Below are 22687 nucleotides of genomic sequence, written 5' to 3'. Positions count from 1 at the left end.
GACCCTACAAAGTATATATAGAAAAAATCAGTATGTTGAGCTGAGTCGAGTTAGCCATGTCCGTCTGTTTGTCTGTCCGTCTGTATATATACGAACGTGAACGGCCTGTAAACATCATTTTCTCTTCAAGAAGCTGCTCATTTGTCGAAACGGCCGATATCGGACTGAAAATTCTCAAGCGTTTTTGAGAAGCGAAAATATACACTGGGCTTGAGACAGCAAACAAGTTGCCATCTCTCGCAACAACGAACTGGGTCCACTGGCACCTTCTCTGGTGGTAATGCCCGCAGGGAGCATCCTATTAATAGATGCGCTGGTGTTAATGCCTCGCCGTCGTTGGGATCTTGGCTCAGAGGTACTAGGGGGCGAGAGTTGAGGATGGCCTCCACTTCGGCCAATACTGTTGCTAACTCCCCTGCTGTGAGTAGCGCGCTGTCGGTTACCCGAACGATGTGGTGTTTGGCGGACTTCACCGCGGCTTCCCATAATCCGCCGAAGTGCGGCGCCCGCGGTGGTATAAAGATGAAGCTTCACCCTTCGTCTGCTGCGAATCTCTTCAGTTCTGGACCCATTGCCAAAAACGCCTCCTTCAATTCGCGCAGCTTGCGATCGGCGCTGACGAAATTGGTGGCGTTGTCGCTGAATATCGGGATTCCTCGGCGTCCAATGAACCTTTTTAGGGCGAAAATAAATGAATTAGAAGATAGGTCCGAAACTAATTCTAAATGTACTGCTTTTGAAGTAAAGCAAACGAAAACTGCAATATATGTTTTTACGGGTGGTCGACCGCGTATTTTTAACGTTGTGTATATCGGACCACAAAAATCTACGCCACATACAAGAAAGGGCCGTAGTGCTCGAAGTCTTTCGACTGGCAAATTTCCCATTATTTGGTTTTGCAACTTCGGCTTGTAATGAAAACAATGTATACAGTTTCTTACGGTTCTACTGCCAGCTTCTCGGGCATACTTTAGCCATATGCGTTCTCGAAGAAACGCAACCAACGCTTTAGCCCCAGCGTGGTGATTTCGAATATGCAGGAACCGTAAATACGTTATAACGAAGTGCGAACTTTTATTTAATAAAAGCGGAAATTTGGCATCGTATGGGAGAGGTGCATTTAATAAGCGACCTCCTACTCGGATTAATTTGAATGACAGCGACATATCCGAGTACTCATGCAAAAACGGGTTGAGTTTTTGCAAGTTTGCGGGTAGGGTGGTGCCTTTATGCAATTTTTGAATAAAATCCGAAAATTCTGAATGTTGGACCACCTGTGCAATTTTTAGAAAGCTCAAGTTTAGCTCTTCTGAAGTCAGATCTTGGCCCCTGGAGGATTTTGGTGGTCGCCTGATCCATCGTAGTATATATGCGACCACACGAAGCAATTTTTTATGAGAAGAGAATTTTTCAATAAGGTCCAATATTGAGTTTTTCTCAGCAGTCGAAATTAATGTAAATGTATTTTTCTTCTTCTCTAATGCTTCGTCTTCTGGTGAGAGCTGGAAGTGGTTATTAATTGGCCATAATGCAGGGTCTTCTAGGAGGAACTGTGGACCGAAAAACCATATTGAATTGTTCAATTCGTCCACGTTACAACCCCGAGACACTTGATCCGCAGGATTTTGTTTCGTTGGCACATGTCGCCAATGTACTTTGTCAGTCAACTCTTGGATTTCGGACACTCTGTTTGCGACGAAGGTTTGTAGTGAAGATGGATGTGTTTTAATCCAATGTAAAACGATTTCAGAGTCTGTCCAAAATGTAATATTTTCGAAATGTCGACTCAACATAGGCGCTACTCTTGACCACAATTTCGAAAGAAGATGTGCTGCCGAGAGCTCAAGACGCGGAAGAGATTTGGTCTTCAGCGGAGCCACTCTAGACTTTGCAGTAAGCAGCATGCATTTAATACCACTAGCAGATTGGCTTCGTATGTATATGCAGCATCCGTTCGCCCTTATTGAGGCGTCGGAGAAGCCATGTATTTGGCAGATGGCACTCGACTCAACGTTTACGTAACGAGGAATGCTTATCGATTAGAGCTGCATTAGGTTGGCTTTAAAGTTCTGCCAGCTAGTGTCAAGGCGCAATGAAATTGACTCATCCCAATCTAGTTTTTGGATCCAAAGCTCTTGCAATAAGATTTTTGCTTTGGTAACTAGTGGAGCTAGTAATCCAAGAGGATCAAAATGGCGAGCAGAAACTGACAATATGTTTCGTTTAGTGGCTCGCAGATCATTAAAATTGTCATCTAAAACAAATCGAAACAAATCCTCTTTCGGCAACCAATGGATTCCTAACGTTTTGGTGGAACTTTTGTCATTGAAGCTTAATAACTTTTCAGTGCAATCACTGTCGAAAAATTTAGGGTGGTTCGAAAACCACTTCGTTAAGGTGAATCCGGCCGAGTTTAATATTTTAATTACCTCACTTCTTAAAATATCTAGAGACTCAAAATTTTCGGACCCTGTTAATAAATCATCAACATAAAAGTCTCTTTTGATGGCCAATGAACCGAGTGGGTATTTAGTTGTATTGGCATCACTGAGCATTTGCAAACACCGTGTTGCGAGAAATGGAGCAGGCGCAGTGCCGTATGTTACGGTGTTAAGACGAAAAATTTGAATTTGCTCAGAAGGATGCTCTCTCCACACAATAAGCTGACAATTTCTGTCTTCTTCATGCATAATTATTTGACGGTACATTTTAGTAATGTCCGCTGTTAGTGCATACTTATGTAAGCGAAAACGAAGAAGAGTTGAGTATAACTCTTCTTGGATGGTTGGACCTACCATCAAAAGTTCATTCAACGCTATTTAAGTTGAAGATCGACTTGAAGTATCAAATACAACACGTAATTTGGTTGTTGTGCTCTCGGGCCTTAAAACGCATTGATGCGGAATGAAGTAGTGTGGCTCACTCGGGATCTTATTGTTCGTTGGGCTCATGTGACCCAATGCTCTATATTCATTCATAAAGTCCAGATACATTTTGCCAAGTTCTGGATCTTTTAATGTCCTTCTCTCCAGGGCCTGAAACCGCCGAACTACGGTTTCGTATGAATGACCGAGTAACTTACGGTCAGCTTTAAAAGGCATTCTGACTTGAAGCCGTCCTGAAGGCAATACTTGAGTTGTATTTACGAAAAAATTTTCACACTCTTGTTGCTCTGGTGTGAATTTGATGCCATTTGATTCTGAAGGTATTTCTTCTAGAGCCCAAAATTTTTGGACTACTGAATCGATTGACGTTAAGTCTTCTTCAGCTTGGCATAATGTGCTATGTAATCTGGGAGGAGAACTTATATTACTGGCGTATTTGCCAGATACAATCCATCCTAAAAGTGTTTTCTGAAGAGTTGGTTGGTTAGGACCATTTTTAATTTGACCAACAGCTAAAAGCTCGAAAAATGTTTCAGCACCCAATAGGATATCCACTTTTTTAGATTTGTGGAATTCCGGGTCCGCCAATTCAATATTGTGCGGAATTTTCCAGCCACTAACATTGATGTTATGGTCTGGATGATTTGCCGAAATGCATCGCATTACCCAGAATTCCGCCGAAAATTCAAAATTATTTAACCGCGACTTGACAAACGCGTTTAGTTTCGACCCCACTTTTGTATTGGAATTGCCAATTCCAGTTACGCTTAATGTTTTGTGCTGACGTCGAATCCGCAATTTTTGTGCCAAGTCCTCCGTCATTAAGTTGACCTGGGAGCCTGAGTCCAGCAAGGCTCTCGCAGGCAGGTAATCTCCACAGCTGGTCCTCACTAAAATTGCTGCTGTTGCCAACATGACCCGATCCGGCATACTGGCTTTATGCATGGCATGTGTGGTGGATGGTTGCGGATGAGGTGCAGCGGGGAAAGAGACTGGATATTGGTGCAACAGTGTGTGATGCGATCGATTGCACACGCGACATCGATCCGCTCTGCATTTCGAAACGGTATGTCCCTTACGCAAGCAATTTATGCATAAGGGTACCAATTTGACGAACTCGAACCTCTGTTGCACCGGAAGAGCCTTGAAAGTAGGGCAGGCAGTTAGATGGTGATCCCTCGATTTGCACTGTTGGCAAAGAGGCAGCCTCGTATTTGCAGCAACCAGCGCCGATTTGGTCCTATCCGCCTGTTGTTGATTTCCATGACTCGTACTGCCTGTTGGTATGGGCTTCGTCCTTGAGTATGATGATCCTTCCGCTGATAGCTGCTGGTATCTCCTATTTAGGGTGGCTTCACAGTCCTTCCACAGTAGCAGTTTGTCATAGTCTAGCGCTTCTTCCCATTTGGATCGGGTGGCAGAATCAACCTTTGTCATTACTATGTGTATAATTATTGCGTTCGTTATTTGTTTTTCATCGCCCAGCGATAGCAATGAATCATATACCGCTGACACTTCGTCAATCATTGTTGGGATTGTTGGCAGGTATTGTATTGAAAAATATCAAACATTTATTATCATTAACTTTTTTGAGACTTGCCAACGCTTTCGGATAATTTTCATCCGACATCTGAAACGCTTTAACTGTTCCCAAAGCCTCTCGAGATAGACAATTAACCAAATGGTTAAACTTTTCAATATCTGGGATATTTGGATCGTTATGAACCAAGCTCTCGAACAAACTCCTAAAATTTTTGAACTCTGAATATTCTCCCTTGAATTTCGGCAAATTCATTTTAGGGAGTCTCGAGCTGTGAGAAGCTACAAAAGATGTTTCGGCAAGTGAAGTTCTATTTTTCGCTAAAATTGACTTTATTATGGACTTCGTTTCAACGATTATGTCCTCTAACTCCCCTCAGGCCATGTCGTCCTCATCAATTTCTTCAATCTTTGATTGGCATTTCATTAATTTTTCACTATGTGAATTTAATATATCGAGACGACATTCTAATTCTATTGGATCTAAAGACATAGTCTTTTCGAGAAGGCCCATTTTAATGCGCAAAATACTCCTTTTCGCAACCGTTCTTTGACGTCTTAACGATTTTAAGTCCGTCAACTCCTTACTTGGAGACAGGCTTGCGAGAGATGGCTTTGGCTTGCTCATTTTGCTTGTTTAAATTAAATTTCCGAAAAAAGACTATAACGGTTGGCAACAGATATACTAAGATTCGATAACGAAAAAGAAAAATAAATGTCGATTCCCAAATATACGAAAGCCAAACTAATCGCAATAAAAGTTGGCAACAAATATATTTAGAATCGGTGACGAAAACGAGAAATAAATAATATCGATTCCCAAGTATACGAAAGCCAAACCGATAAATGCGCAAAATGAGCAATAGCACAAAAAAAAGTTATTTAATCGGAAAATGTCCGAACGAAAATCGACAAAAATTGCGAAAAAACGACCGATAATTGCAAACGCGGATCGAAAAAATTGCGAAAAACGACATACTTTAATTTTGCAATGAATAATTTTTTCACCTTTATTTCAAAATAAAGGGCTACCGCAAGATCCCAGAATCCCTTGTTCACTTTGAATTCGTATATGTAAATTACAATATACGCAATAATAATTATGTATATGTATGTACGAGTATAACCATATATATATACTAGTAATAAAATATAATATGTATAAAGTGAAAAGGGAGAGCCAAAAACTGAAAGTGCACTTGTTTTGATATTTGCTTTTTTTTGTTTGCACTGCTTTCAGTAAATCGCACTCGTTACCTGGTGCGTCGGCTGTTTGCCTACGCTTGCGTCCCTTTTGCAGAGAATGCAGCGGCAGCTCATTCCCACGACGGCAGCGGCGACGATGGCAGCAGCGGTGCGAAAACAGCGAAGTGATGGTAGCAGCGACTGATGGCAGCAGTGAATAATGGCAGCGGCGGTTTGATGACAGCGGCGGTTTGATGACAGCAGCGACTTGATGGCAGCAGCGAGTGATGGCAGCAGCGATTGATGGCCGCAGCGATTGAAAAAGCAGCGGGGCGAAAACAGCGAAGTGATGGCAACAAAGTAATTACCGTAGCAACGGATTGGCAGCAACGGATGATAGCAACGGTTTTTGGGCTTACTGGTTTTTTAATTTTGCGGCACTCTAAACAGTTTAGAAAACTGTTTTTAAAACTGTCACTTAATATATATATAAGTATATATATATGTATATGTTGACGCCGCCCCGCCCAATTTCTTTTGCCACGTCTGTATCGGCAGATTAATCTTTTCTTTTTCTCTTTTTCGAACTTTTTTCGAAGTATTAATTCGCGCGCAACTAAACACTTACTAAAAGTTGCGCGCTCTCTCTCCTTTTGCGACAACGCTGCGATACAGACGTAGGTAAGTGTGGTTCTAATTTGTTTATAATTAAATATAAGTATTATATGAAACTTTTTGGTTTTTTATTTAATACTCCTGTGGAATCATTTGCGCCGACCGTTTCTCCACGGCCAACCACATTTTGGAACGAGCGAGCACCGTGCTCCACCACCCGAATTATCATTGGTCCTTCGAGCCGGATAACAGGTAACAAGTGAATTTTATTTAAAGTGAAAGTGCATAATTTGCCCGCTTTAGCAACTCGCAAGTTACAACCAAACATATTTTGGATTTGTGCTCTGCAAGCTAAAGGCAATATATTGGTTAATTTGTGCATCATTTATGTACAAAACCTATTGTGCTGTGTGAAGTGGAGACCAAAACTTATTTTTGGCACTCTACCCACAAAATCAAAGCACAAGAACGCAGGTAGTATTGTACTTCATTTAAGTACAACAACAAATACACCTGGCAAATGCACTATTTCACTTTGCAAAAAAAAACCACACTCTCTGTTATTCGAGAAAAAAAAAATATAAATTTCTTGGACGCACAAAACCGTCTGTAGCGTCAAAAATCTCTCTCGGTTTTTTGGTTTTTCTTATGTTTAATTTGAGTCTAGTCGCTCAACTCTGCCTTCCCATATATTGCTCGAATAGCAATAAAGGCAAGCAGCAATAACGCAGCTGCAGTTTCGCGAGTGCAAACAAAAAAAAAAAAAAATACAAATTACAAGTGCAGTGAGTGACACAAAAAAAACTTAGCAGAAAAGTGAGCGACGGCAAGAAAGCCAAACAAAGAAGTGAGAGCAGCAAAGGAAGAGCAGCAAAGCCCAAGCAACACAGGCCAAGCAGCCAAACAGCAGAAGGAGAGCAGCAAAGGCAGAGCAGCACAGGCCAAGCAGCCAAACAGCAAAGGGAGAGCAGCAAAGGCCAAGCAACAAAGTGCGAGCAGCAAAGGCAAAGCAGCACAGACAAGCAGCATAGGCCAAGCAGCCAAACAGCGAAGTGAGAGCAGCAAAGGAAGCAGCAAAGGCAGAGCAGCACAGGCCAAGCAGAAAAGTGAGAGCGGCATAGGCAAGCAGCATAGGAAAAGCAGCAAAGGCAAGGCAGCGCAGCAGCCATCCCAAAAAGACAGTAACCCCGTGAACAAAGTGAAAGGGTTCAGCTGATCAATCATATAAGTGCTTGTGAATTCTTATTTTGTATTTATATTTGCATTAAAATAAAGCGATTAAGTACACATCAATTTTGTTTGTGTAGATAGTGAAAGACTAGGCGTGCAAGTGCATTGGGACGATAACCCAGCAAGCACATTCAAGTTAAATTTGGGAAAATTACTTTGCGGAAATACTTCACTTAATTTGCAAGTGCAAGTACAAGTGCATTGGGCCGATTACCCAACAAGCACATACTAATTAAATTCGGAAAAATACTTTCAGAAATAGTTTACCCAATTTATTAATTTTTTTGTGCTTTCGAATATTCACGCTTCACTAAGCAACAACGCACTACTAATTTAGAGTCTGTCCGTGATTGGTACTATAACTTTTGAACTTTTGCAACATATTTGCAAATATTTTTTTAAATTTTAATTTCAAGTTTTAGATCCAATTTTGTGCAACATTTTTGCAGTTCCGGTTCAATTTTTGAAAAAAAAAAATGGAATCAATTAGAGCCTTTACTACAGCAGCAGACGCTCTACTGGAGTTTGAGGAGTCTTTTACTCCAACAGCAAACAATCAAAGTGCCTACTCTCTTGAAGTTCAACAAGCTGAACTGAAATCTCTGTGGGCAGAGGTAAAGTCAGAGTACAAGTTGTGTTTGCCAAAAGTGGATCCTTCTGACACAAGCTCAATTGACGACCTCAAACTTAAATATACAAGCTGTTACCACGCTTATGTGTGTTGCGCGGCCTTGATGGGCGAACACATCCATAACCTCACGGGGTTCAACCAAAGCCCCACTTCAAATTCTACAGTTATTCAACCTGAACGGTTACAACAAACTGTAGAACCCGTAAGGTATTCTATCAATTTACCGCCATGTGATACCGAAATATTTCATGGCGATGTTTTACAATGGCCCTCTTTTAGGGATTTATTTGCCGCCATTTACGGGAATAACCCGAGGCTCTCTCCGGTAGAAAAGTTATTCCATTTGAATCAAAAAACGCGAGGTGAGGCAAAAGATATCGTTACGAAAGCGAAATCCCGCACATCTCAACAGAATCTGAGACCGAACTCAGAAATTTACAGCGGGAAATAAATAGCTGCATATCAGCTTTACAAATACATGGCATCAATATAGATAGCTCGGATGCCATATTTACGTATTTGTGTTCTATCCGACTGCCGGACTATACACTGTCGCTGTGGGAACAATCTCTGGATTCGGATTCCGAGATCCCAAAATGGGTTGAGTTAGACAAGTTTCTAACCAAACGGGTTAAAACGCTTGAGAGAGTATCAAACCTCAAAGGCGATTTGGGTACTCAACCCAAGATCAAGTCGGCTGATGGTGAAGGTCGGATACCAACCTTGCAATCAAGGAATGGATCCAAACCCATCAATTCCCATCACGCCAAGACAAACAATATTAAATGTAAACTGTGCTCATCTCAATCACACATTTTGAAAACTTGTCAAAGATTTATTGAGATGCAGCCTAATGCACGTTTAAATGCTGTCAGAAAACTCCACGTCTGCTTAAATTGTTTATCGGACTCACATGAAGTCAAAAATTGTAAAAGTATGTTCAATTGCAATAAATGTAAACAGAGACATCACTCTATGATTCACCGGGATCAGAGTGAGGGAATAGCTCAGACATCTGACAGCACAGACACTACTGAGATTTCTACTAAATCTCATGTGGCCTCTATTAAGGCCAATATTTCAAATGTGCCTACCAGTCGAAGCATGCTCTTAGGTACAGCCATGGTGATTCGGGATTGAAGCAATAGTCTGCAAAAACGCTTACTTCTGGCAACCAAAAAGGTCAGCGCGCGAGTTTCAGGATTGAATAATACCGTATCAGGACAAGTTCAATCGGTATGCTCAATCACAATTGGCTCGCCCCGTAACAAAGGTTTGAAACTAGAAGCGGAAGCTTTGGTACTGCCAAAATTGACTGGACTGCTTCCATCCAGATCAATTAACTCCTCAATTTTAAAAGGGCTACCTAATATCCCCTTAGCGGATAATAATTTCTACACGAGTCAAAAGGTTGACTTGTTGATCGGAGCGGATCTTTACCCGAAAATCATACTAAATGGGGTAAAATCGAAAATCTTCGGATCCCTCGTTGCACAACGTACGGTGTTCGGTTGGATTTTAACAGGTTCCGTTCCCTCCGAAGAATCGAAGAATAATACGACTTACGTTACATATTTTAACGAGGTATCCTTAGATAATCAGCTGTCCAAATTCTGGGAGCTAGAAGAAATACCTAAAAAACCATTTCTCACCGTGGAAGAACAATATTGTGACAAGTTATATTCAGAAACTACCATTAGAAACAAAGAAGGGCGTTACATTGTTTCACTCCCATTTAAAGTTTTTCCAGTAGAAACTAATTTTGGAGCATCTCGCCATATTGCGTTCAAACAATACTTGAGAAGTGAGAAATCTCTCAATAAACAACCTCTCGTTAAGGAAGAATACCGAAAGGTCTTGAGGGAGTACATAGACTTAGGTCATATGCAACGAATTCCACACAATATAGCAGAAAATCCGTACAAAAGTTACTATCTTCCTCACCACGCCGTTTACAAACCTGAAAGTAAAACCTCTAAGCTTAGAGTCGTTTTCAATGCTTCATGTCCCACATCCAATGGTGTAAGTTTAAATGACATTTTGTACACCGGTCCAGCACTCCAAGCTGATCTTACTATTATGATCACCAAATGGCGACTTTTTAGATTTGTGTTCAATGCTGATATTGAAAAAATGTATCGTCAAATTTTGGTCAATTCTAAGCATACATCTTATCAAAGAATCCTCTTTAGGGATTCTTTGGACGGGGAGGTCAATGAGTTTCAATTAAACATAGTCACTTTCGGGCTCAATTGTGCTCCGTATCTAGCAATCCGTACACTGATGGAACTAGCTGAAGATTCAAAATCAGCGTTCCCCTTAGCTGCGAAAATAATAAAAGCTAATACGTACGTAGACGACGTCTTATCTGGTGCTCATGAAATCTCCACTGCAATTGATTCAAGAGACCAGTTGATTAAATTATTAGCCTCAGCCGGCTTCCCATTAAGAAAGTGGACATCGAACAGCAAGAAGATTCTGAGGGGCATACCCAACGATCATCTTTTGACCACAGATTTTCTGGAATTCGACAGCAGTAGCGAAGCCAAAACATTGGGAATTCGATGGAACGCGAGATCGGATAACTTTTACTTTTCCACTAAGCCGCTGGACAACAAAGACTCTTTCACTAAAAGAGAAGTTTTGTCTATGATAGCTAAATTGTTCGACCCAGCAGGATGGTTAAGTCCAGAAATCATCGTTGCTAAAATCTTAATGCAGGACATTTGGTTGGAAAAAACCGATTGGGACGAAGCTTTGACTCCCAAATCTCTCAAGCAGTGGAAGACATTTTTAGAAAATTACCCACACATAAACAATATCAAGATCCCGCGATGGGTATGTTATACACCGAGCTGTCAAGTACAGTTCCATGGATTCTGCGATGCCTCAGAAAAGGCGTACGGCGCAGCCATCTATTTACGCGTGCAGGTAAACGACCACGAGATTAAAACGGGCTTGCTTTTAGCAAAAACAAAGGTCGCTCCTGTTAAAACCATCTCAATACCGAGATTAGAACTATCTGGTGCTCTTTTATCAGCTAAAATGGTTGAATATCTTCAACCCAAATTGGACATTGTACATCAAGGGATATATTTATGGACCGACTCCACCATTGTTCTCGCATGGCTACGTAAGCCACCGTGTTCGTGGTCGACTTTCGTCGCGAATAGAATATCAAAGATTTGCGAGCATACTCAAATTGGAAACTGGAGGCATGTCAACTCCGAAGATAACCCAGCCGACCTGGCCAGCAGAGGAATCTCTCCTCAAGATTTACAACCAAACGATCTTTGGTGGTGTGGTCCCAAGTGGTTAAAACTTCAACCATCCGAGTGGCCAAACCAAAATTATGCAGTAGACGTTGATACTACTCTGGAGGCCAAGAGCATTCGTGTACATCATACATCAGTTATTGAGACCGAAGATGTTTTGGAACGTTTTTCCGAATTTTCAAGAGCACTCCGCGTAATTTCTCGAGTCTTCAGATTCTACAACAAAATTCATCCAGGATACAAAACTCCTACACCGTCTGCAACGCTCACTTCTGATGAAGTTAAATTTGTCAAACACCGACTTATTCAGTTAACTCAGAAGGCACATTTTGCTTCTGAGTACTCAGATTTAACTAAGAATCTTCCCATCAATAGTAAATCTTCGATTCTATCATTAAATCCATTTGTTGATACTAACGGAATCATAAGAGTAGGCGGACGTTTAAACAACGCCCCCTCCCTCAGCTTCGACGAGCAGCACCCAATTATACTACCATACAACTGTCAATTCTCGAAATTATTGGTCAAATTTATTCATCTCACTTCCCTTCACGGAGGCAATCAACTAGTCCTGCGTCTTCTGCGAATGCAATTTTGGATCCTCAAGGCTAAGAATCTAATCCGCACAGTGATACATAATTGTAAGATCTGCGTTTTATATAAAAAACGAGAGCAAACACAACTTATGGCATCACTTCCTGCGCCACGAACAAGTCTTACAAGGCCCTTTGAGTCAACCGGAGTAGATTTCACTGGTCCATTCGACATCAAAAACTATACAGGCCGAGCTTGCCTAATAACAAAGGGATATGTATGCGTTTTTGTTTGCTTTTCAACAAGGGCTATCCATCTTGAAGCCACTAGTAACTTATCTACGGCCGCATTCATGAGTGCCCTCACAAGATTCGTATCACGTCGGAGTTGCCCAAATCACATTTATTCGGATAATGGTACGAACTTCGTTGGAGCATCGAGAGAAATCAAGAAAGATTTCAAAGCCTTCTTAAAGGCATGCCCTGACGCGATAGCCAACTTCAGCAATTTCCCCCACCTAAAATGGCATTTCATTCCTGCAGGTGCTCCTCATATGGGAGGCTTGTGGGAGGCAGGTGTGAAAAGTTTTAAAAGTCATTTCAAAAAATTGACAGGATCCATGAAGTACACCTTCGAGGAACTTACTACGCTGTTAACTCGAATAGAAGCCTGTCTAAACTCTCGGCCCATCAGTTCTATGACGGATGACATCAATGACTTGACCCCGTTAACACCTGGCCATTTTCTGGTCGGTGCTCCCCTGCTAGCACCGGCAGAACCAGAAATCACTGAAAACCCATTATCATTAGTAAATCGATGGCAAAAATTAAAGGCCCTAAGTCAACACTTCTGTCAGAGATGGAAGACCGAATACTTAAAGGAACTTCAAAAACGAAAGAAATGGAAACATTCCCAACAGAACGCCCAAGTCAACGACCTAGTGGTAGTTCGTGACGAAAATTTACCTCCAAATGAATGGAGATTGGGCAGGATAATCAAAGTGCATCCAGGGTTGGACCAACGAGTTCGGGTGGTAGACATCCAAACTCAACGTGGCTTAATTTCTAGGCCTATAACAAAGATTATAATTTTACCCAAACAATGTTAATATTCTCACGTTAATAATCTTTCTTCTCGTTTAGAAAATTATTGAAAATGACGACAATCAACTGCCCCCTGTGCGTAGAAAGCCATCTACTTCGCTGGTGCCCAAGGTTCCGGCAGATGTCCCCAGAAGCTAGGCTGAGGACGACATTAATCAACCGCTATTGCAGCAACTGCCTCGCGTCGAGCCATTCGAAGATGGAATGCGACAGCGTAATACGCTGCAAACGTTGTGGCAACCCACACCACACGATGCTTCATGGCATCAGTTCAGACGCCGAAGAAGAAGACGACGATATCATTGAATTGACATGGGCACAGCAGGTCGAGGCAGCGGAAATGGAGGAGAACTCATTGGCAATCGGCCCGACGTATTCGGAGCCCCATCAACCACATCAACCGACGTCAACAGTTAAACAGCCGCAAAGCTCTGACCGACGTTGCCTCTCCCGCATACCACACGCCCAAGATCGAGCCAGACTCGAGTCGTCTCGCCGACTTCGGCGTGCCGGTAACTTCCTTTCGGATTGGCGGCGTGGCAACGATCGACTGAGACTCGATTCGTCTCAGCGACATTGTCGGGACCGAGCGGAACTCAATTCGTTCCGCCGGCCACCCCATCCGAAGCGAAGGCGTGGACGAGACACTCGTCGTCAAGCCGATGCACGACGTATTATCAAAGACAGGCACGCAACACAACCTTGGCAACAAAGACTTGCGCTTTCACCAACCGCCTTAATCTGTGTTCGAACCGCAACGAGGTTCGTAACAGTGCGGGCCATTATCAGTCCAGTCAGTCCAGCCACGGTTATCCTCGCCTCCACGGTGGCACGATTGCAACTGCATACGCATGCACGTGGAGACAGCCGAGTGTGCGAATTAATGTTTCGGGACAACCAGGGTGGAGAAACAGAAATCTCCGTGAGTGCCCAAATACAACGTCGCCCGTTACCACCAACGCCAGTAAGGTCTCTGGAAGACAATTTATTTCAACAATTTCGCAACTTAAGACTGGCAGATAATGAGTTCCACAGAGCAGCGCCAGTAGAAATAATCTTGGGAGCGGACGTGTACTCCCGGCTCATATTGCCCGGGTTACAACCGGCGTCAATGGGCCAACTCATCGCCCAAAATACGACACTGGGATACATAATATCCGGTGTCGTATAACATCGGCACAATAAAGTGCACTGGCTGCCAACGCCTCTCACATTCACCACCTACCCAGGATCGAGTTAGACTCGAGTCGTCTCGCCGACCTCGGAAGGTGGTGACTTCTATGCAGAATGGCGGCATGGCAATGACCGACTGAGGTTCGATTCATCTCAGCGGCATTTCCCGGACCGAACCAGACTCGATTCGTCTCGTCGGCCACCCCATCTGCAAAGAAGACGTGGAAAAGGAAGTGCAGGAGCCAGTTAGTTAAGTTAGTTTTAAGTAATTTATTGTAAACTGCATTTGCAGTAATACTGCAAGGCGGGGAGAATGTTGACGCCGCCCCGCCCAATTTCTTTTGCCACGTCTGTATCGGCAGATTAATCTTTTCTTTTTCTCTTTTTCGAACTTTTTTCGAAGTATTAATTCGCGCGCAACTAAACACTTACTAAAAGTTGCGCGCTCTCTCTCCTTTTGCGACAACGCTGCGATACAGACGTAGGTAAGTGTGGTTCTAATTTGTTTATAATTAAATATAAGTATTATATGAAACTTTTTGGTTTTTTATTTAATACTCCTGTGGAATCATTTGCGCCGACCGTTTCTCCACGGCCAACCACATTTTGGAACGAGCGAGCACCGTGCTCCACCACCCGAATTATCAGTATATATATATATATATTTTTGTTAGGGCAGAAACTTTTTGTTCTTTTATTTGCGCCCACCACTGTACCGCATAACTAATTCACCTCGTGCACTTGTAACTTTTTATATTCTTTAGTTATTTCTCACTTTACACTATGTCTACGTATTCGCACACACTCCACAATACTTCCCTTTTTTTTTTTTTTTTTGATTTTTACACTGAGTTAAGTATACGGGTAAGTATTTCAGCACTGCACTTTACACTGTATGTATGTATGTAAATATGTATATTATTTTTTACAGATTTCCACTCGTCACGTATGTATATATGTATTCTTTTTTACAGGTTTCACTGCACGCAAATCGTATATCTCTATATGTACGTATACTTGCACATATATACGTATAATTGGATTTTTAACCCTTTTTATAATATTTTTTTTTTTGTGTTATTTTTTGTTTTATAATTCGTTCCTTATTTAGGTATCACTATCACTGCACAGCTCAGTCACTTCCACTGTTATTGTATTTTATTGTCTTTTACTTTATTTTATTACTTTAGTTGTTGTTTTTTCTTTTTTAGGTTTAATTTGTTTAATTTGTTTTTTCGCACTTTACTTCCGAAGACCGAACACCGAAAAGAATTGACAGGCAATTAGCACGAAATTAGTTGATAAACGAAAACGAAAGAATTAAATGTATACTAAGTTCAAGCACTTAGTCCCTGCTCGGGCGCCATGAAAATTCTCAAGCGTTTTTGAGAAGCGAAAATATACACTGGGAATGCGCGAATAAAATTAATAAGTCTAATTGCCTGTCACGATAAAAATGAAAACGCGTGTGTACGATTCGATGGTTCAATTACAATAGAATCTTTATTTAATTTCATTTAGTTGCTTAGCCTAAATCTTAAACTAACGGCTTAAACTAGTGGTAATGTTCATATGTATAAAAAAGGGGTAAATATAATTATCTTCCACTTTTCGTTCAATATTGTAATAGATTATGGTAAGTATTAAGGTAAGTAGTAGATTAGTAGTATGAATGCATAATTAAGGTAAGTATACAATAATTTAAATAATTCAATATTTTATAATTTTTTATAATTCATTTTCTTAATTTTAATTTCAGGTTTAAATATACATATATATCTTGTCGCTTGACGCAACACGGACCACTATAACATATAGCTGCCTTATAAACTGAACGATCGGAATCAAGTTCTTGTATGGAAAACTTTCTTATTTGACAATGTATCTTCACAAAACTTGGCAGAACTTGGAAGAATTATGTAATATATTAAGAAATTGTTCAGATCAGCTTCCTATAGCATATAGCTGCCATACAAACTGAACTATCGGAATCAAGTTCTTGTATAGAAAACTTTTGCATTTGACAAGATCTATTCACGAAATTTGTTATGCATTATTTTCTAAAGCAACAATGTAATCTCCGAATAAATTGTTCACATCGGCTAACTATAGCATATAGCTCCCATATTAACTGAATCAACGGAATCAAATTCTTGCATGGGAAAATTCCTCATTTAACGATGTGTCTTCACGAAATTTGTTATGAGTTATTGTTTATAGAAATAATGTAATATCGAAAGAAATTGTTCAAATCGGCTCACTATAGTATATAGCTACCATACAAACTGCACACATAGTTACTAAAAAAAAATACATCTGTGAAGGCCGAAGTTAACGTTTTTTCTTGTTTTCAAGATATCATCTGTTGCATCCAATTCATCATTTATTTTATTATTTGTAGGACTTAAATTCTTTGTTTTTAGGTTCTGATTTTCGGCTTTGAGTAATGTGTTCTCTTTCTTTCATAATTAATAAATTTATTTGCCGTAGTTTCTGGGTTTTCGGATATTTGGCCACCACGAGATGGGGGCGTTTCGCTTTTCATAATGAGCCAATATTTAGTAAAAATAACTATGGGGCAACTATTAGATAAAACATTTACCAATTTCGGTGTATACTTTTACGCTGATCCAATACAAGTAAAAACTTAACTATAAATAACGCAAATACATTTGATTCTTCTATTAGATAAATAAAGCTTATACTAGGGAGTGACTTTTCTGATTTCTTTTTGCTGGGCAAAGGCCAATAAGAAAAAATGAAAACAGGTTGCCTTACATCCGCTGAGAAACTTTTAGCAGGTGCAACAGCACTTCAACTTCCAGGCAATTTCCGAGTAAAAACAAGGTTTTTAATTTAATTGTTGTAAATATCTAAAATTTTGAATTTATTGAATATTATTCTATCACACTTTAATTCTCTTCATTTCGCTCCAGAGTTGCCAAGAAAATAATTGCGAGAAATGCAGAAAATAGCTATAGATTTCTTCTATCCCTATAGTTTTTTTGCTATGAGGATTTTTGTTAAAAAAAACAGCGATAGATATATTATTGTTATATTATTTTATTAACCAAAGAGTACGTTAAAATGTTACTGTTGACACTTTTCGGCGATATTTTGTTTTTGGAGTATTCCTTAACAATGTCCAGCAGTAATTGGCAAGCAAACTGGCACTTCACTTGTCTTGGTACCGTTTCTCCATAGCAGAAACGTCTTGGTGGAACCGTTCCCCATGTTCGTCACTTACGGCCCCTAAATTTTCGGGGAAAAATCCAGATGACAGTCCAGAAACTGAATTTTAAGGGACATGTTGCAACCCATTTTTTATAAGCAGAAAGTAGTTTAGTCACAAGATCTTCGTAATTGTCAGCTTTCACATTTTTAAGAAAATTTTTAACAATGCTTTTAAAGGCACTCCAGGCTCGTATTTCAGTTTTATTGAGCATTTCCTCAAATATTCCATCTTTCATTAGTTGTCTTATTTGCGTACCCAAAAATATGCCCTCCATAATTTTTGCTTCACTTACTCTTGGAAATTTTTGTTTCAAATACAAGAACTCTTCCATTTCTGTCTATTGCCTTGACAAAATTCTTTACTAAACCCAATTTTATATGCAAAGGTGGTAGTAAGAGCTTTTTGGGATCAACTAGAGGTTAATTGGTAACGTTATTTTCTCCCAGAGTGAGTGCCTGACGTACTGGCCACTGCTCGGAGTGGTCATGTAAATTTGCTGAATAGTCAGAAGTTACTCTAAGGTAAATCAGGCGAATGCGGTGGTTGCGGCACGATATTAATTGAAAATGTGGCGAAATGAGATGGTGCATTATCGCACTTCTTTGTTCAATAAATTCAGACATACTAAACATCCAAGAACTCACTTATAGAGCCTCACAAAACGACGCGTATCTCAAATACTAATGAATATTTTGAGGTGAAATTTAGCACAGATGTTCAACTTACAGACAAAAAAACGGTGCGTAGAGTCCCTACGCGCGGAAGAAGTTATACTTCTTAGTGATATTCAGAAATGCATATCATTTTGTATGAAAGAAAACTAGAAAACTTAAATTCCCATTTTATAAATTTATTATGCACATAAAATGAAGAATAAAGCAAAGTCTAAATGAAGGAATTTTGACTCGGAAAGTAGTTCCGTCTCTTCGTTGCGGAAGAGAATATGCAGCGTAATCATCAGTGGCGTAGCTAGCATAGGTGACACCCGGGGCGGATTTTGAAGGTGTCACCCCAAAACTCAATCAAAACTTTTAAAGTAAAAAAATAATCATTTACATTTTATTAAAACACGAGTATTACAAATATTATATTAGTATATTATGAGAAAAAATTAAAATTTCTTCCTTCTAGCTTTGACACTTGCAAACTCCGAAATCACGTCTTCAAAATTTATATTTTGTGTTGCTTCATGTTCTATCGTTAAAATACCAAGATTGTTTAATCTGGTTTTAGTCATTGTAGACCGCAAGTAATTATACTCTCGCAACAAAGTTGCTAAAGAGAGTATTATAGTTTTGTTCACATAACGGTTGTTTGTAAGTCCTAAAACTAAAAGAGTCAGATATAGGCTTATATATACCAAAGTGATCAGGGTGACGAGTAGAGTTGAAATCCGGATGTCTGTCCGTCCGTCCGTCCGTGCAAGCTGTAACTTGAGTAAAAATTGAGATATCATAATGAAACTTGGTACACGTATTTCTTGGCTCCATAAGAAGGTTAAGTTCGAAGATGGGCAAAATCGGTCCACTGCCACGCCCACAAAATGGCGGAAACCGAAAACCTATAAAGTGTCATAACTAAGCCATAAATAAAGATATTAAAGTGAAATTTGGCACAAAGGATCACATTAGGGAGGAGCATATTTGGAAGTAATTTTTTTGGAAAAGTGGGCGTGGCCCCGCCCCCTATTAAGTTTTTTGTACATATCTCGGAAAGTACTATAGCTATGTGAACCAAACTCTATAGAGAAGTTTCCTTCCGGCATTTCCATATACAGTTCAAAAATGGAAGAAATCGGATAATAACCACGCCCACCTCCCATACAAAGGTTATGTTGAAAATCACTAAAAGTGCGTTAACCGACTAACAAAAAACGTCAGAAACACTAAATTTTACGAAAGGAATGGCAGAAGGAAGCTGTACCCAGGCTTTTTTTAAAAATTGAAAATGGGCGTGGCGTCGCCCACTTATGGACCAAAAACCATATCTCAGGAACTACTCTACCGATTTCAGTGAAATTCGGTTTGTAATATTTTTTTAACACTTTGATGACACGTACGAAATATGGGCGAAATCGGTTCACAACCACGCCTTCTTCCAATATAACGCTATTTTGAAATCCATCTGATGCCTTCTCTGTATAATACGAGTATGTATATACATTAGGAACCAAAATAAAAAAAATATGTAAATGACGGATAATGAAATCTCGATTATCACCTTATCATGCGAGAGTATAAAATGTTCGGTGACACCCGAACTTAGCCCTTCCTTACTTGTTTTTAATTAATTTTAATTTGCTGAAACTTCTCTCACATGAAGCGACTGATCCACATATTGTCATAAATAACTTTAATGCAACCGTTAGATTCGGAAGAGAAGCTGTAAAGTCCCATTCCACAATGAATTTCAAATAGTCCAGCGTCACCCAATTAGAGACAGTGATATTAGCCGCTTTTAAATGTCTTCTCAATCTTGGTATTTCTAAAAGTAGTTCTGTTTCTGATACTTCATCGTAAAGGTTAGTAAATTTTGATATAGCAAATTTTAACTGTTCAGTGTTTGCCAAAAGCAAGGTCTTTGACTGCACAACTTCAAACAATGAAGCTACGTCTTTAATGGACTTTACTCGTGTTTCGAGTTCAATATTGAATCTGTCAATACATTCTAACATGTCCTTTTGAAGTTCCGCTCTAAGTGTAAGTTCAGTATCGATGGCTAACTCACCGGGCATGCGTTTCTTGCGTCGAATTCGTCGTTCCATCGAAATGTTGTATTCTTCCGATTTTTGTACAGCAAAATCTATTGCCTCTCCTGCTAGATGCAACCGTTTCTCTCCAATGAATAGACGAAGTGCTTCTAGTTTTATGATTATTTCATCAACACATAAGCCATTACTTTGCAATGCAATCTGAGCATAGTTCACTTCCCTTAGCACATCATTCCAAAAGAAAAGAAAACAAAGAAATGAGAAATTGCACACAGCAGAGATAAGATTTTGTGCAGCACCTCTAGTTTCTAAATTTACGTCTTGGTCACATAGTTCCTCAATTGCAGATATTATCCCATCAAAATTTTCAGCCAATACTTTTACTGCACCATAATGAGCACTCCAGCGCGTTGTCGAAAGTCTTTTAACAGATGCTTTGCAGTGATTGAGGAGCACTTCCCAGCGGAAGTTAAAAAAAAGTTAAATATTGTCTCCACTGCTCCGAAAAATGTAACACAATTCACATTTTGTGCAAACGAATGTTGGCCGCATAAATTAATTGAATGATCTATACAACCAATAAAAATTGCTTTATTGTTTTTTTCTTTTATAATAGCTTGCACTCCCCCGTGTACACCACTCATAACTGCAGCATTATCATAGCCTTGAGAACGACACATACTAATATCTAAGCCATCGTTTTCAAGCTTCTTTAGTATTTCAGCGCTTAAATCAGCTGCTTTTTTTCCATGTAAGGAAAAAATCCTAAGAATACTTCTTTGACTTCTACTTTTCTATTATTAATTTTTACATAACGAATTATTTTGGACATTTGATCGACATGTGAAACGTCAGGTGTGCTATCAAACATGATTCCGAAATATTTGGCCGATTTAATTTCGTTGACAAGCTGACATTTTACGTGATTAGCTAAAACATTTATGAACTCATTTTGTATTTCTGGCGATAAATATGTTACTTTAGGTGATTTTTCCTGCTCCAAATATAATATATGTTCTTTGAGTACAGCATCATACTTTGACAGCAGTTTAACTAGTTCTAAGAAATTACCTTTATTGGTAGACCCTTGGGTTTCATCATGTCCACGAAATGCTAAGTTTTGTTTAGCTAAAAACAAAGTTATATCAAATAATCTAGATAAAAGATTTTTCCACTTCTGTTTTTCCGTATTCATTAATTGCAAGGTTGCGTCATTTATTGTGGTGTGAGTTTTTAATCTCATTTCCAATGTTTTCCACTTTTCGAAATTTTCTAAATGATCACATGAAGTTTCATGGTTCAATACTTTAGGATTTAGTTTCCACCACTTCTGAAATCCAGTTGTAAATGTTCTTTGTATGTTACCGACAGCAAATAAACGACAGCAAAAACAGTACAGGTTATTTGATATAGGAGAAAATACCATCCATGATCGTAGAATTTTTTCACCACTAGGCATCTCTTTATAAAACCATTCCTGTGAAAGATGACGAGAATCACCTTTAACATTTGAACCATGACGAGATACAGCAGAAAATGGTCCTTCTTTGTTCTGGAAATGTCCTTTTTTACTATGTCAATGCGAACATTATTGGGAACCGGTAAACTCCAATGTGAAACATCTCTCAAGTGTTGCACTTGATCGGTCGTCTTCATTGATTCTGTATTGTCGATGTTGCTATCTGAATGTGATTCTTCAAGATGTGAATTATTACTTTCGTCAGCAGGAGACTCGGGTACTTTACTTGAACTTTGGCCGCTATCTGCTTTTGTGACATATTTGAGAAGAGATCCAGACATGCTCTGAATTTCATCCATTTTAGCCTTTTTGGCTTTTCTCTGCTGAAACCCGCTTTGTCTTTTCGAAGTATGAAGTCCCTGCGGCATATTTCGTTCTGGATATCCTAAAAATATTTTTATTTAGTAAGTGATACGTTGATTTCATAAAGAAATTGTAGCAGTAAATAAACACGGACACGGAGAAAACAGCGGTGAAAAAATTAATAAATTTTAAAATCTAAATACAAAAAAATAATATCTCTTCTTAAAAATTAAATTTTTTTATCAAAAATTAAAAGCTGATATAATAAATTAATAAATGAGATAGTAACTTTTACAACATATTAAATAATTATATTCATAACATCAAAAAGTACTGACTAGATTGAATTTATTACCATTTGAATGTTGTGTGTGTTCTATGAACTGTAATACAATAAGTGCTATGTCAGCATTGAAATTTTTACTAACCAATATATTAATATTTCTTTTTAATGGATTCTAATAATAACTACACAATTTATAAATAATTGCTATTCTCTTTACAAATATTACAAATACTATCTGTAAGAATACTTCTACTAATTTTTAATATATGTATAGTAAAAAATTCTATTATTATTTAAAATGCAGATAACACAATTTGCTTTACAGTTTTTGATTTTAATAAACTGGTTAGTAATTTTTCGAAACCTTAGTTATTATAATTTATCTAACCGAGATTTAAATTTTCGTTTAGGCTTAGTAAATATAGTAATTTTTAACGAACATTATAATAAATTTTATTATATTT

General features: G+C 39.2%; 1 protein-coding gene across 1 annotated transcript in view; it reads left to right on the top strand.

Annotated features, from left to right (window-relative positions):
* Positions 1–12338: 12338 nt before the first annotated feature.
* LOC125776665 (uncharacterized) overlaps positions 12339–22687 on the top strand; it is a 263872-nt gene continuing 253523 nt past the window's right edge. Inside the window, exon 1 of the mRNA XM_049450160.1 lies at positions 12339–18901. Within this exon, the coding sequence (XP_049306117.1) occupies positions 13050–14168 (1119 nt within the window). The 5' untranslated portion in view covers positions 12339–13049 and the 3' untranslated portion in view covers positions 14169–18901. The remainder of the gene's footprint in view (positions 18902–22687) is intronic.

The sequence above is a fragment of the Bactrocera dorsalis genome, chromosome 2 (assembly GCF_023373825.1).
Source record: "Bactrocera dorsalis isolate Fly_Bdor chromosome 2, ASM2337382v1, whole genome shotgun sequence".
NCBI lineage: Eukaryota > Metazoa > Arthropoda > Insecta > Diptera > Tephritidae > Bactrocera > Bactrocera dorsalis.
Note: the sequence above shows the minus strand (reverse complement) of the source record. Positions and strands in the feature narration are given on the sequence as shown.